The 14,002-nt window shown below is 44.2% G+C and overlaps 1 protein-coding gene across 1 annotated transcript in view; it reads right to left on the reverse strand.

The window, feature by feature from the left end:
* Positions 1 to 8,748, reverse strand: part of RANBP3L (RAN binding protein 3 like) — a 56,022-nt gene extending 47,274 nt beyond the window's left edge. Inside the window, exon 1 of the mRNA XM_066618185.1 lies at positions 8,206 to 8,748. Coding sequence (XP_066474282.1) covers positions 8,206 to 8,452 — 247 coding nt within the window. The 5' untranslated portion in view covers positions 8,453 to 8,748. The remainder of the gene's footprint in view (positions 1 to 8,205) is intronic.
* Positions 8,749 to 14,002: the final 5,254 nt, after the last annotated feature.

The following is a 14,002-nucleotide window of genomic DNA, read 5'->3' on the forward strand; positions in this document are numbered from 1 at the left end:
AGGATTTTTTGCCCCAAGGCCCTCTGAAAGCTGGACTCACCGCTGGGTACAGGCACTAGCCAGTGAAGACCATCTATGGCTGAATGTACTGTAAACATGCAGAGCTGGTGTTTTCACTTGACCTTGGAGAGGAAAACTGTTTTTAATGAGTGAAGGTGCTTCCACCCCGCAAATTCACTGCTGTAAAAAATGCTGTGTCTGTTTTTACCCATAAATACATTTACTTGGAAGTAAATTACACTGATTTCAATACAGCCTATCTTGAGTATATGTACTTAATCACAGCTTAATAGCACAATCCTATACTTGCTTACTCAAAAGTAAGTTCCATTGATTTCAATGGGGCAAACATGAAAGTGTGTTTAGGGTTACAGCTTTAGGCTTAGAGTAGTGCTTTGATTTATTTTCCCAAGTCCTACTTACTTACTTCCCAAGTCCTATACTTACAGTATAACAATACTGCTATATGTTCTTCTGTTGCAAAAATACTGTATCAGGTTACCTATTATATCAATTCTTAAATACAGTTGGCCTGCTTCTTACACACATTTTAGTTGTGCAAATTCAAGTACAGTACAAGTCATGCCTCATTATACACTGGTGTTCTGTTCTGGAACCCCCAGTGGATTAAAATGTTCCTCTATTGTTGTGCAAGAATGCATTGGTATAGACCAGGGGTGCTCACACTTTTTTGGCTCAAGAGCTACTTTGAAACCCAGCAAGGCCAGGAGATCTACCAGAGTTTTTTTTACAATGTTCGCGCCATCATAACATATAACATTTATGTGTACAATGTATGTTGGTGTACCTTGAGCCCCACTGAGTATAACAGGACTTACTCCTGAGTAGACATGCCTAGGATTAGGCTGTGAGGCTGCAATCCTAGCCACACTTACCTGGGAGTAAGCCCCATTGAGTACAATGGGCCTTACTCCTGGCATTTCCTCCCAGAGGCACCCGAAGGGGGGGGTCGGCACTCCACGATCTACTCATTTTGCCTCGTGATCTACCGGTAGATCGCGATCCACCTATTGAGCACTCCTGGTATAGACCAACCATTATCAACCACTGTGCCCTGGCACACTGGTGTTCCACAGATGGTCTGCAAGTGTGCCATGAGAGTTTTGGGGGGATGGTCATTTGTTAGTATGCAATCCCTGCTGTCAGTGGGTGTACCTTGTCAATTGTCAAAAAACTGATAGTGTGCTTTGACAACTTTAGTGCCTTGTCAGTGTGCTGTGAGATGAAAAAGATTGAAAATCTCTGGTATTGACACTAAACTACATTCAGCTACTAGATGTGGTAAATGATGGAGTCTAATGGAATGAAATTATATTTAACAGTGCGGAGGTAGGAAATTAGATTTTGGTGCTTTTTTCCTTGTTACAAGGCATTTAAAGGTGGACCTCCCTATCAGTGATGAATCAAATCAGTGTCCCACCTGTATAGGCAGTCTGCAAACAAAAGAAACAGTTTCAATGATGCTGTTGGCTTTCCCCCAGAGGTCAGTTTAAAAACTGCTCTGCCTACTTTTTTGTGTTATGTGTCAGCAGTCTGGTTTAGGTTCAAGCGAAGTCTGTCCCTCTTGTACAGGCCCGGCTTGTCCCAAAACATTCCCCTGTGTCTAACAAGTCTCCTGACACCACCATCTCATCCACTGCATTGAAACCCTAAGCTCCTCCTGCCTAACTGTCCCTGCGCATGGAATAGGTAGCACTCCCAAGTACTCTACCTTTGGGGTCCTGGCTTTGAACTTCCTACCTAGCAACCTAAATTTGGCCTCTAGGACCTTCTGGTTACATTTCCCTATGTCACTGGTGCTGACATGCACCACAACCGTTACCTCCTCCCCAGTACTCTCTACCAGCCTTTCTAAATGTGATGTCCGCAGCCTTTGCACCAGGAAGGCAAGTCACCATGTGGTCCTCACACGTCACAGACTCTCTATGTTCCTGATAATCCTATGTTCCTATGTTCTTCCTCTCTGTGTTCATGATAATTGAATCACTCACTACAAGAAGGTCATGACCCCCCTCCCACCAAGGATACGTTGCAACTGGATACGAGCCCATCCCCTGAAGAAATGGTCCCCCCAGGGGATTGTTTTCCTCTTCTCCAGAATGACATCCTCCAACGCTGAGATTTCCTACCCCGGAAGATGGGGAGCTGCCGTCTGAGGGTGGGACGAAGCCTGTATGTCCCTGGAAGTCTCAACATGGTCCTCTCTGCCTGCCTCTGCTTCTCCAGGTTGGCAACCAAGGCTTCAAGGGAGCAGACCTTGCACCAAGGACACACCCATGACTTATGCCCCAAAGGTATGTAGTCATACATGTGACAGTCATTGCAAAACACTGAATAGCCCCCACCCTACTGCTGGCTGCATGCTGACTGCATAGTTTTGTGTTTTTGTCTTGGGATTGCTAAGAAGGCTTACACTGGTTTGCTGCCCCTCTTCTCAAGGGAAGAGAAGAGCAGTAGTTGGGGCCCTGGCTTCCTTGGCCTCATGCTAAACTTGCACAGATGCTTAACTCATTCTGTCTTACCTTGGCACTTTGTCCCAAGGAGGCCACTTGCCCCCATTGGCCCTACTAATATATGACCCTCCCCCAAACACCTGTGGATCATTCACAGCACATCAATGTGCCATGGCACACTGGTTAAAAATGGTTGCTCTAACCACTACACGACACTGGTTTTGTTCTAGAAGGAAGTACAATTTCTGCAAGTTGGTAATGCTAGTCTATAGAAATTATGATGCTTGGAAGATGTTACTTTGTAAGCATAACCTTCTGTTTTGATTTGATGCTAAAAGCTGAAGTCACGAAGTCCCTTATTAAAGTTATTTTAAATTACCTGATGTAATCCACAATGTGTTCACACTTGGCTGAGAACTAATACTGTTTTTACATTGTAACTTTTAATGAAAAGCACTGTAAGTCTCTGGGAGTTAACATAGTTTACTAAAGTTCAGACTGTAAGCTTTGGGGGGGGGGAGTGGAGGAAGCATTGCCTTCCATTCAAAAAGTTAAAATCAGAATTATTTTTAAATGCAGCATCAGAATTCAATAATTTAATCAAAGGCACTCTGCAAGTAGAAACCACCGCTACTAGACCATTGAGATCATGCCAAGCATGAAGCATGGAATGTTTGTCTGAAACCCAGAGGACAACTCAGCCTTTATATTTAACTTTGCTTTGCTTATCATAGGCATATTTCCCATGATGAGGTGCCATAGTCAGTTTGAGTCATTCCTTAGGGATAAGAAAAGCAGGATATAAACACTGCAAATGAATAAATGAAAAGACTCCAAGCATCATCAAACAACACAAAAGGTTGAGAAGGCGAGTAGCCTGTTCTCGCCCATTTTGCATTGCTTAGGAATTAGCAAAGGGATGAGTAGACTGGTTCTCTTCCACTTCATCTGATCAAGGCACATACAAAAATGGAATGGGTCAGGGACAAACTCACAGCTGCCACAGCCACTGTTAGCCCCTCCCCCTTTCCAGAATTTAGGTGAATTAAGAATGATAATAATTCTAGGGCAGTGGTTCTCAAACGTTTAGCACCGGGACCCACTTTTTAGAATGAGAATCTGTCAGGACCCACTGGAAGTGATGTCATGACCGGAAGGGGTATAATCAAGCAGGAAAATTTTTAACAATCCTAAGCTGAAATCCTACCCACACTTACCCAGGAATAAGTCCCATTTACTATCATTGTTAAAAGAACACACATAGTGGCTTGTTACAAGTACAGGTGTGTAACATTTCCCCAAATGCAGTCACATACCAGGGTAGTATCAAGTCTAATGTTTTAAAAATAAAATATTGAAATGGGGACCCACCTGAAATCAGCTTGTGACCCACCTAGTGAGAAACACCGCTCTAAACCATCTTCATTCTTACAAATGAAACACACATGAGTTGGGGAAAAAACCTGTTTCTGGATCCTTAGGACTACAAAACTCATTGTGCAGTGCAAACACAAACAAGCACATGGGTTCAAAATATTGCAGACCATTAACTGAAAAGAACACCTGACAATTCTGTAGGAATGGCAACATGAATGGAACTGGCAAAGAGTAGCAGACCAATTTTCTGTGCAAACCCAATATGCACTGAGTGTTAAAAATCTATCTTTGTCTGATTTGTATGCTGGAACCATTTTTGTTGGCCAAGTGAGCAACCATTTCTACCTGTCACAAATCCCTATCCACTAGGTAAAGCAAAACTGAAAAACAAAACTCTTCCTGCAAGTTTTACGCATCCTTTCATAAACCTCTTGGAAACAAAAAAAAACCTCTATTGGTTATAGCTGAACATTATTTGCAACCAGAGTTGGCAGATTACACAAATAGGAGAAGAAAGAAGGGCAAGGAAAACCAGACACTTCTAAAGTCAAGTTCTTCCATCCAAAGCTGATGTATCTATGCTGGTGATGCATTTCCTTATGTTACTTCAAGTCTGGACAACTGTAACCCTCTTTGTGGGATTGCTCTTACACGATGTTTGAAAACTGTGGTGCAGTACGCTGTAACCTGGAGCCAGCTTTAGAAAGGATATCACTCTGTTCCGTCTTCACTGGCTCCCAGATTGTATCATTAACATAAGAACAGCCCCACTGGATCAGGCCATAGGCCCATCTAGTCCAGCTTCCCGTATCTCACAGAGGCCCACCAAATGCCCCAGGGAGCACACCAGATAACAAGAGACCTCATCCTGGTGCCCTCCCTTGCATCTGGCATTCTGACATAGCCCATTTCTAAAATCAGGAGGTTGCGCATACACATCATGGCTTGTACCCTGTAATGGATTTTTCCTCCAGAAACTTGTCCAATCCCCTTTTAAAGGCGTCCAGGCTAGATGCCAGCACCACATCCTGTGGCAAGGAGTTCCACAGACCAACCACACGCTGAGTAAAGAAATATTTTCTTTTGTCTGTTCTAACTCTCCCAACACTCAATTTTAGTGGATGTCCCCTGGTTCTGGTGTTATGTGAGAGTGTAAAGAACAGGTGTAATATAAGGTGCTGGTTATCACCTTTAAATTTAAAGGTGATAAAAAGGTAAACATTTTACATTTAAATTTAAAAGTGATTTTAAAAAATTTATAGCCAATAAATTTAAAGGCGATAAAGATAATAAGCTTTAAAATTCAATTTAATCACCCTTAAACCTTTAAACAATTTAGGACCAGGATATATTACGGATTATCTCCACAATATGATCCTGTCAGTCAACTACAATCAACCAGAGAGGCCCTTCTGCATGCTCCACTATCTGCTGAGACATGAGTGGTAAAGGGCCTTCTTCACTGTGTCGGCACTCAGAATATGAACCTCCCTCTCCCTGAGACCCATGTCCTTGTCCTGTCTCTTCATTTTCTGCTGCCAAAGGTAAGGTGCTTGTCAAGCCTGCCCTTTGATTTTTTTTTTTTTTTGCCTGGGTATATTATTTCCTCTATTTCTTTTTACTTGTTTATTATTTCATTGTGCTTTTATGTATGTTAACCTTTATATTATTTTCTGTTTATTGTCAGTCGCCTTGAATGTAGAATGGAAAGCAGGGTTGCAATTTGATTAGTAAATGAATAGACGTTGGGCCCTAGAAGTGCAAAGGCATAACAAATTTTCATCAGTGCCAGGGACATCTCCACATACATGTCAGACCAAGTGTCCTGAGCTGTTGCCAGCAAAGGAAGTGAATGTGGAAACTGCTATACACATAGAGCTCTGCATATTGTGAGCTAGATCACAATCAAGGCCAAAGTTGTTGGCAACCTTCAGTCTCGAAAGACTATGGTATTGCGCTCTGAAAGGTGGTTCTGGAACAGCGTCTAGTGTGGCTGAAAAGGCCAATTCGGGAGTGACAATCCCTTCCACACTGAGAGCAAGTGCAGTCTGTCCCTGGTCTGTCTCCCTGGCTATGGGCCTTCCTTCTTTGCCTCTTAGCCTCAGACTGTTGGCCAAGTGTCTCTTCAAACTGGGAAAGGCCATGCTGCACAGCCTGCCTCCAAGCGAGCCGCTCAGAGGCCAGTGTTTCCCACTTGTTGAGGTCCACTCCTAAGGCCTTCAGATCCCTCTTGCAGATGTCCTTGTATCGCAGCTGTGGTCTACCTGTAGGGCGCTTTCCTTGCACGAGTTCTCCATAGAGGAGATCCTTTGGGATCCGGCCAACAAGTCTGGTCCAACAAGAAGCTGACGGAACATACCAAGATCCAGGTCTACAGAGCTTGCGTCCTGAGTACACTTCTGTACTGCAGCGAGTCATGGACTCTTTGCTCACAACAGGAGAGGAAACTGAACGCTTTCCACATGCGCTGCCTCCGATGCATTCTCGGCATCACCTGGCAGGACAAAGTTCCAAACAACACAGTCCTGGAACGTGCTGGAAGGAATCAAGGCCAGAACAGGTGAATTCTGGGAAAGTAGTAAGTGAGGAGTGAAACCCTTTTCTAGCACCTATTATAAACTGACTGATACATAGCTATTTGTTGTTGCCTTCTGCATTTTTAAACAGCCACTGTTCTAATAGGAATTTTGAAAAACTGTTCTCTTTTATTATCTAGGATGGTATCTTAAGTAAGTTAGTCAAGACCATTAAAGTACCATTAAAATGTGTGAGAGAAGTTAGTTGTGATTAATTTTAACCCCTTTAATTTCAGTGCCATTTAGGGATCCTAACTTCCTTAGGATATAATCCATAGTTTTTCATTTTAACTTAATATGCACCTCTGGTTTCCCTTCTGGTAGAAGGAAAATTAACACCTTAAAAACAAAAAAATAAACAAATTCTGAACCTAACTCAAAGAAACTTGACTCAAAGAAAGGGCGGTTCTGTTGGATGAGTTAAGAATTATAAAGTATATACTGCCTGATCCAGCCTGAGTTAAGAATTTTTAATCTCACTGATTTCAGTGGAAGAGTAACAGCCCAAGCCTCTGCATGTCTACTCAGAAGGAAGTTCCACTGAGTTCAATGGGAACTACTCTCCAGTATGTGTGTATACCACTGCAGCCTTAAACATGCTCTTAAATCTTTCCTTTTAAAATATATGGAGCTTGAAGTTGCTTAACTTTGACTGGATCATGCTCTTGGTATGCAGACAAGAGTAAATTAATAAGAATTGTGTTTGTTAATATATTTAATCTAGATAATTCATAATGTAGAGTGGGCAGAAAGAAAGCTGAAATCCTGTACTCATTAGAATCTGAGTTATCTTCTAACAAAATCTGGAATCTGCCTATTCTCCCACCCATTTTCTCTGGGGAAATGTGTGTGTGTGTGTGTGTGTGTGTGTAAGTGATAGAGCACTTAAGGACAAACCCCGCAGAATCCTGTATCATCTCAGTATGCTCTTGAATATGTGGATGCATTAGAAACAAAATGTTATTCAAACTAATCAGATTACAGGATAAGAATAACGTATTAATAAAACAAGCTTGAGACTCCTTTCAGAAACCAAAACAGGAGAGGCAATGCAAACCATGTTTATTTGGAAGTAAACCTCACTGTGTTCAGATAAGTGTGCTTACACTTAGGTGGTAATCCTATGGACACTTACTTAGGGGTAAGCCCCATTGAACTCAGTTGAGCTTATTTCTGAGTATAGTATTATTATTACGAATATTTATATGCCAATTTTAAACAAAAAAAAGTTCAAAAAGTAGTTTACAGAGAAAATCAAATAACCAAATGGCTCCCTGACCCAAAAGGGCTCATAATCTTATAAGATGCAGAAGCAAAACCAATAAACAGCTACTAGAAGAGACATTGTGCTGGGGTGAATAGGGGCAGTTGTTCTCACCCTGCTAAATATAAGAGGTGCATCACGTGGAAAAGTGCCCTCTTTGCCCAGTTAGCAGAGTGACATGCATAGCCTTATGCTGTAAATGTGTTGAACATTTAGTATCAGTTTCTCCCGTTCTGTGCTAGCTTAATCTATGCAAACCAATGAGAGTTTTACCATTAGCTACAGTGAAATATGAATAACACCCATTATATCATTGATAGACTTATTTTCTTGCTGGATTTGACCAATGGTAGTGAAGTTAGTTTGTTTTTAAATATGATTTTATCGGAAACTTTCCAAAGCTGTGAAAGCACACAAAGTTTGGACTGCAGAGAAATCATCGTACATCAATTATAATGCACATAATGTACTTTCTCACTCACACATAGACACAGACACACAGAGAGACACCTACCTGCACAGAATCCATCCTTGTATTTGTTGTTACCTGAGCTGTGGAACAAATACACATTCGCTCTGGTGTTGGCTGCTGGGTTCATGGCCCACGTGTCTCTGGACTCTTGTCTTTTAGTGAAATGAGGTCTGTTCTTCATCTGATGCTCAGACCTGATGGTCAGATGACAGCCACTGCCTGCACATGAAGCTGTGATCCCTGAACATAAGGTATTTACTGTACTAGGAGGAATTTGCTGGGTCCTCATAATCTAAGTCCACAATCAAAATTTTAAAATGCGTACATACAGTATATAGAATGCTGTCGATTGAGTTGTGTTTTCTGTCCTGCAGATACTTTAAATATGCTGTGGTGGCCTTTAGCGCTTCCCAAACAGCTGCTCAATTGCTGCTTTATTCTTCTTGGTATTTAGTCCTGCTGTAGCTTTCTTCAGATGTCAAAAGCAGCTTTCCAGCTACACACACAATTCCTAGGTTTAAAAACAAACCACTTTCAAGGACCAAGGGAAGGAAAAAGCATTGCAGCTGGAAGGAGAGCAAGACATTTGCCCAGCAAACACTACTTACTGTTTCTGACAGCTCAGGCTGGTGTACTTAAGAGGGGCAGAGCTTTGGGAGGGGATATGTAAAGTCACCAAGATTAACATAAAGAGCGTGGGCCAATGCAAGATGTAGGATTTTCTTTGCATAGTATTACTTACAATAGGAAAGTGGAAGCTGTGAGAGGTTAGTTTTCCTGTTCTCTCAGCTGCAGAGAAATGTTATTTTTTACCATGTTAAAACTGAAAAGTTGAAAACACAGAAGTTAAACAAAGATAATAAAGTAAGTTAAAAAAAAATGCTGTTCCAAGGCTCTTAAGTCTGCGGAGGACGTGTGCGAGAACCAGACGGGATGAGATGATGGAGATCCAAGATCAGCTCTCCTGTCTCTGTACATTTTTGGATAAAGCAGCTGTGCCAGGAGTGTGTGTGTGTGTGGGGGGGGTGGGGATATCAGGATCACAGTGCTGAAAAAAGGTTTTTCCTCCTTTCTCCTGAGTCACTTTTCTAATAGAACATCCAATGCTGATATTTGCTCCATCAGGGAAAGCCTACTGGTACATAAAAGTTTTCCCTAGCAGGACAAATAGAAACTTAGGAGAGGCAATTTTTCATTGGAAAATGATATGAGAATGGTTTAACCCCTGCTTTCCCAGAATTCTCTCTCTCTCTCTCTCTCTCTCTCTCTCACACACACACACACACACACACACACACACTCACTCGGGGGGGGGGGCTAATATACTACATTTCCACTGTGCTCCCAGGATGGTTTACAAGGAATGTGTGTGTGTAAAGAATTAAAATACAGAATAAACCAACATAGCAAGAATGAAAACAGGATTACAAGCAGCATCTAAAATGTATTAGAATCTTAAACTTCACATGGCAGTCCAGCCGCTGCCCCCCCCCCCCCCACTGTTGTTGTTGGCAACCTTCAGTCCCGAAAGACTCTGGTATTGCACTCTGAAAGGTGGTTCTGGCACAGCGTCTAGTGTGGCTGAAAAGGCCAATTCGGGAGTGACAATCCCTTCCACACTGGGAGCAAGTGCAGTCTGTCCCTGGCCTGTCTCCCTGGCTATGGGCCTTCCTTCTTTGCCTCAGACTATTGGCCAAGTGTCTCTTCAAACTGGAAGAGGCCATGCTGCACAGCCTGCCTCCAAGCGGGCCGCTCAGAGGCCAGGGTTTCCCACCTGTTGAGGTCCATTCCTAAAGCCTTCAGATCCCTCTTGCAGATGTCCTCGTATCACAGCTGTGGTCTACCTGTAGGGCGCTTTCCTTGCACGAGTTCCGCCTCTTCAAGATTCTCCCCAAGATCAGATGTCCACCCAGGCTCCTCAGCATCATCAGATCTTTCAACAAGGACATGAAGGGCACTGTTGTCTTCGATGGCTCCACATCAGACCCCCCCCCCCCCCACACACACACTTCCACAATTCTGCCTGCCAACTTCTTTTCAGCCAGCTGGCCATTTAGCTCACATGCGTCCCACACAAGCACTTCTCCTCATTGCCGCCATCACTGGTTCTAAATCAGTGGGGGGTAGGAAGAGAAATTCTTTATCCTCAGCAACCTCCCTGCCAGTTCACCAGGTTAGAACCAGCAGCAGCAGACCAGTCGAGGTGGGACCCTTTCTCCAAGTATTTCCTGGAAGGAGAATACTTGAGGAAACAATCTCAGTGGCGGCAACCTTTTCCAGTGCTGTTGCCGTGATCCTCAGCACTCGCACTGGAGAAGGAGGTAACTCCAAGGAGACCTCCAGATGCCAAAACCTCTCTACAGGATTCAGTTGGTGCCATGTTCATGCTGCTGCATTGCCATGTGGGACGTTAAGTAGGATAGGGCTGTTAGGCACTCTAATCCATCTGAGTTCCCTACACATGTGATCAGGTCTGGTTATTATAGCACTCCACCCCAAATCCTACTCATTCCAGGGGGACTTCCCACTGCAGTAGAAGGCCTTAAGGATATGGCTACAATAAGCTGATAGGAAGCTGAAAAGATCAAAACAACTAATAGGAAGGAGTCAGAATGTAGAAGTGAGAGTTGATCATGACCAGTTTGAACTTATATTCCTAGGAGCAAATGAAACGTATGTTACTCAGGGTGCAACTGCCTTACATGCTTCTAAATGGCCGGGTAAGGTGCCAGCCAAATGAAAGAGCATCTGATCTTCAACACCTTATTCATTGCCTCTAAATCTGTTCCAGTGATATTTACTTGCATATGAATACGGAGTACTCTTGTTACTGAGATTACTCAAGAGTGGTTGCAAAATAACACAAATCTCTAGGTTCAAAGACAACCAAGCAACTGATACGTTGGGTCTTTATGGTGAAAGTGTCACAGTTACTATTACTAGTCATTATGGAAGCAGTGCAGAGCTCTATATCAAGACTCATAAAAATATAATTTGTAGGCTGCGGCTTCTGTCCTTTTGTTAAAATGTAAATCTTCATTTTAACCACATAAGAAGAGCCCTCCTGGATCAAGCCAAAGGCCCATTTAGTTTCCCACAGTGCCCCACCAGCTGCCTCTGGAAGACCCACAGGCAGGAGAGGAAGGCATCCTTCTCTCCCATGATTGCTCCCTTGCAATGGTAATTGAGAGGCATGCTGCTGCAGCATCTAGAGGTCTTGCATATCTATCATTACTAGCAGACATTGATGGACCTGTCCTCCATAAATCTGTATAATCCTCCTTTAAAACCATCCAAGCAAGTGGCCATCACTACATCTCATGGCCACAAATTCCACAGACTAAATTATATTTTTTTTTAGTTGGCAACCTTCAGTCTTGAAAGACTATGGTATCGCATTCTGAATGGTGGTTCTGGAACAGCACCTAGTATGGCTGAAAAAGCCAATTCAGTAGTGACAATCCCTTCCACACTGGGAGCAAGTGCAGTCTGTCCCTGGTCTGTCTCCCTGGCTATGGGCCTTCCTTCTTTGCCTCTTAGCCTCAGTCTGTTGGCCAAGTGTCTCTTCAAACTGGAAGAGGCCATGCTGCACAGCCTGCCTCAAAGTGGGCCGCTCAGAGGCCAGGGTTTCCCACCTGTTGAGGTCCAGTCCTAAGGCCTTCAGATCCCTCTTGCAGATGTATCGCAGCTGTGGTCTACCTGTAGGGCTCTTTCCCTGCACGAGTTCCCCATCGAGGAGATCCTTTGGGATCCGGCCATCATCCATTCTCACGACATGACTGAGCCAACGCAGGTGTCTTTGTTTCAGCAGTGCAAACATGCTAGGGATTCCAGCTCGTTCCAGGACTGTTTTGTTTGGAACTTTGTCCTGCCAGGTGATGCCGAGGATGCGTCAGAGGCAGCACATGTGGAAAGTGTTCAGTTTCCTCTCCTGTTGTGAGTGAAGAGTCCATGACTCGCTGCAGTACAGAAGTGTACTCAGGACTCAAGCTCTGTAGACCTGGATCTTGGTATGTTCTGTCAGCTTCTTGTTGGACCAGACTCTCTTTGTGAGTCTGGAAAACGTGGTAGCTGCTGTACCGATGCATTTGTTTAGCTCAGTATCGAGAGAAAGAGTGTCAGAGATCATTGAGCTAAGGTACACAAAGTCATGGACAACCTCCAGTTCATGTGCAGAGATTGTAATGCAGGGAGGTGAGTCCACATCCTGAACCATGACCTGTGTTTTCTCAAGGTTGATTGTCAGTCCAAAATCTTGGCAGGCCTTGCTAAAACAATCCATGAGCTGCTGGAGATCTTTGGCAGAGTGGGTAGTGACAGCTGCATCGTCGGCAAAGAGGAAGTCACGCACACATTTCAGCTGGACTTTGGACTTTGCTCTCAGTCTGGAGAGGTTGAAGAGCTACTACTACTCCAACTCGACTGGACTACCAGTCTGGAGAGGTTGAAGAGCTACTACTACTCCAGCTCGACTGGACTACTGTAATGACTACTGGCTCCAGCTCTGCTCCCAGATACAGATAGCAGCTGACACGGGCAACATCAAGGGGATGTATGATGGTATCAAGCAGGCCCTAGGTCCAACGCAGAAGAAAATTGCCCCTCTGAAGTCTGCCACAGGCGAGGTCATCCAGGATCGGGCGCAGCAGATGGAACACTGGGTGCAGCACTACTCTGAGCTATATTCCAGAGAAAATGTAGTCACCGAAGAAGTGCTGAACAACATTGAGTGCCTGCCTGTGCTGGAGGAGCTTGACAGTGAACCAACCCTAGAAGAACTTCACATGGCCCTGGACTCCTTGCCTTTGGCAAGGCACCTGGAAAAGACAGCATCCCTGCTGAAGTCCTAAAGTGCTGCAAAGAGATCATCGTCACTGAGCTGCATGAAATCCTCTGTCTCTGCTGGAGAGAAGGTGGAGTACCTCAAGACATGAGGGATGCAAACATCATCACGCTGTACAAGAACAAAGGCGACAGGGGTGACTGCAACAACTACCGTGGCATCTCTTTCCTTAGCCTTGTAGGAAAGCTGTTTGCCCGAGTTGCACTAAAGAGGCTCCAGGTACTTGCAGAGAGCGTCTATCCAGAATCGCAGTGCGGATTCCGAGCCAACAGGTCCACCACTGATATGGTATTCTCCCTTAGACAACTGCAGGAGAAATGCAGGGAACAACGACAGCCACTGGACTGTCTTTGTTTATAGCCTTCATAAATAAGGCTATAAACTGGACTGTTTATAGCCTTCATAGATCTCACGAAGGCTTTCGACCTGGTCAGCAGGGATGGCCTCTTCAAGATTCTCCCCAAGATTGGATGTCCACCCAGGCTCCTCAGCATCATCAGGTCTTTCCACGAGGACATGAAGGGCACTGTTGTCTTTGATGGCTCCACATCAGACCCCTTTGACATCCGAAGCAGAGTAAAGCAGGGCTGTGTTCTTGCGCCAACCTTGTTTGGGATTTTCTTCACTGTCCTGCTGAAGCATGACTTTGGAACTGCAACAGAAGGCATCTATCTCCGGACCAGTTCAGACAGAAAGCTCTTCAGACTGAGAGCAAAGTCCAAAGTCCAGCTGAAATGTCTGCGTGACTTGCTCTTTGCTGACGATGCAGCTGTCACTACCCACTCTGCCAAAGATCTCCAGCAGCTCATGGATTGTTTTAGCAAGGCCTGCCAAGATTTTGGACTGACAATCAGCCTTAAGAAAACACAGGCCATGGTTCAGGATGTGGACTCACCTCCCTGCATTACAATCTCTGCACATGAACTGGAGGTTGTCCATGACTTTGTGTACCTTGGCTCAACGATCTCCGACACTCTTTCTCTCGATACCGAGCTA

This window comes from Tiliqua scincoides, chromosome 2, assembly GCF_035046505.1.
Source record: "Tiliqua scincoides isolate rTilSci1 chromosome 2, rTilSci1.hap2, whole genome shotgun sequence".
NCBI lineage: Eukaryota > Metazoa > Chordata > Lepidosauria > Squamata > Scincidae > Tiliqua > Tiliqua scincoides.